Below are 2,313 nucleotides of genomic sequence, written 5' to 3'. Positions count from 1 at the left end.
TGATTAGGAAACGGAATCATTTTTACAGGAAAAGGAGGACTCCCAAACTTCTGGTTAAACATTAAACATTAAAAATAGAAACATTCCACCACATGACTGCAGCTTTATATCTCTGGATGAAAGGTGAAAACAGAGTTTGTTTGTTTTTTAAAATCAACATATGACACCACTCTCCTGAGCTGTCATGACTTTATTCATTTCAGGGTTTTCAAAAACAAAAAAACAAACACACACCCTCCCCCCCAAAAATGTAAGCAGCACTACATACACCTATACACATGAACTATTGTTTGGATCAAACATATCAAACCACTAAAAAAACAAGATAAATCAGAGCAAATAGAACAAAAACAGGAAACCAAATCATTGGGATAGCAAACTGTACACATAAGATTGTCAACATGTCCTCTTATTGCTGTTTGCTACAGCCGAACTTTAGTTGCTTCAGACCCTTTTACTTTTGCGCACTTTGTAAATGCAAATTTATGATGAAACAATGTATTTGTAAGACAAAATAAAAATGTATTTGTGAATCCTTAATTCATTCCTTTGTGTAAGCAGTTGGTCTTCATGAGTTTCAGCCGGTTAAAAGCCTGGTTTAAGTCTTCAGCTTGTTTTAGTTAACTGGTTGGGTTAAAATAACATTAGTTGAACTCATTCAAACATTTCTAAGCATTAGGTGATGAATAAATATAACTGAAAATCTATCATTTCATCAATTATAATGTAAATCTATAATCTGTAAAAAAGGAGAGCAGTCTGAATACTTAAAGTGATTGTATGTCTATCATTTTAAAGTTACTGCTACGTTGCATAACACATTTTTGTCAGAGCTACATGAAAACACATTTAATTGTGTTTAGTAACAAAACTCTAGCGACTCTACAATAAAATCAGGGAAGGGGGAAGTTTCCTACAGAACTGTTGTAACCACAACTTCCAACCTAAAATATATTTATATTTCCAAGAAGTATGTTCCAAATGGCATGTCCACAGTAGCATGGCAATTATCAGCAAAAGAGCTTAGCCATCTGACCATGATCACAATAAAGCCAAAGAATAAGGGTATTCCTCACTAACCATTATGCCCTGAATCACCTTTTTACATGCATGTATAATAAGCTCAACATAAAGAAAAAAAATTACAACTATAATCACGAGGTGTACAGTAAGTGTACATCAAATACACCACTTTGTCTACAGTACATACAAAAAATAACGTTTCTGAGCAAAAACATGAACCCCAGCAGGATCTTTAAATATGTAAACACGAAATAAGAAACAGTGTGTATAAAATACTATACAGGTGCTGTAAGTCTGAAGATACTCCAGTTATCTTTTTTTCTGTCCTTTTCTCAGTCCTTTTTTCTGGGGAAATAAAAGGATAGAGAGCCTTTTCTTCGGAGGAGTCCATTGGATTTCTTTCCCACAGCACAACCGTAATGCCCACATGATGTTCATTTGGACCTAACATGCTAGTAAATAAAGTAGTCTTTGCAGATGTACAGTGGGCCTCAGTCCTTTCTTTGGCACAGCCATTGCAGTCTTTACGTGAGCAAGTCAGTTTCTTTTTTGACATTCATCTTCTGAGTCGAGATGTCTCAAAAACCGCTGAAACGAGTATATTTATGTGTATATGTACTTGTATTACCCCGCTGCTGGCAATTTTGGTGTGAAAATAAGAATATAAAGATGTACTGGTGACTGACACAAAACAGCTCAGACTGGTTGGTTGGTATATCATAGTAAAATGTCAAACAGCCATCTAGCAGTCTGGACACTGCAAAACAAAAAGAAAAACAAACAAAACAAACAAATAAAATGCTACTTAGAAAATAAATAAGTAAGTATTAGTCCCAGCAACACATTTTCTCCATCCTTTAAATATCAACCTGTATTTACTCATCAGTGTCAAAACACTTTCTACTTTCATACTTCAGTTTCTTAGTTCTGAGTGCACTGGATCCTGTTGGGGGGCCCTAGAGCAGGGAACTGGTGGGGCTGCCGGGCAGTGGGGGACTGCAGCTGTTCAGGGTGAGGCTGTGGCTGTGGGAGGGGCTGGGGCGCATTGGCAGCAGGTCGTAGTGGCTCGGGATGTGGCTGTTCCTGGGGAGGTCGTATGGGTTCTGAGGGTAACTGGGAACCACTGCAGCACCACTTGCCGGCACAATACTTATGGTTGGTTCTGGGGGAACAAAAACCAAGAGAGTGGGTCTTTTATTTCATTTATATAATTTACACAATCCGATCGTTCAGTGTGACGTCACTAGCCGTGTCTGGGCCTAAACTCCGCTGCAGGTCCATATATCAAAC

At 37.9% G+C, this 2,313-nt stretch overlaps 1 protein-coding gene across 1 annotated transcript in view; it reads right to left on the bottom strand.

The window, feature by feature from the left end:
- Window positions 1–70: 70 nt before the first annotated feature.
- Window positions 71–2,313, bottom strand: part of LOC102301508 (multiple epidermal growth factor-like domains protein 10) — a gene marked incomplete at its 5' end in the record, with an annotated part of 97,103 nt that continues 94,860 nt past the window's right edge. The window contains 1 exon segment of the mRNA XM_014329053.2: window positions 71–2,185. Coding sequence (XP_014184539.2) covers window positions 1,980–2,185 — 206 coding nt within the window.

Source organism: Haplochromis burtoni, unplaced genomic scaffold, assembly GCF_018398535.1.
Source record: "Haplochromis burtoni strain Fernald_Lab_line unplaced genomic scaffold, NCSU_Asbu1 Contig_495, whole genome shotgun sequence".
Lineage (NCBI taxonomy): Eukaryota > Metazoa > Chordata > Actinopteri > Cichliformes > Cichlidae > Haplochromis > Haplochromis burtoni.
Note: the sequence above shows the minus strand (reverse complement) of the source record. Positions and strands in the feature narration are given on the sequence as shown.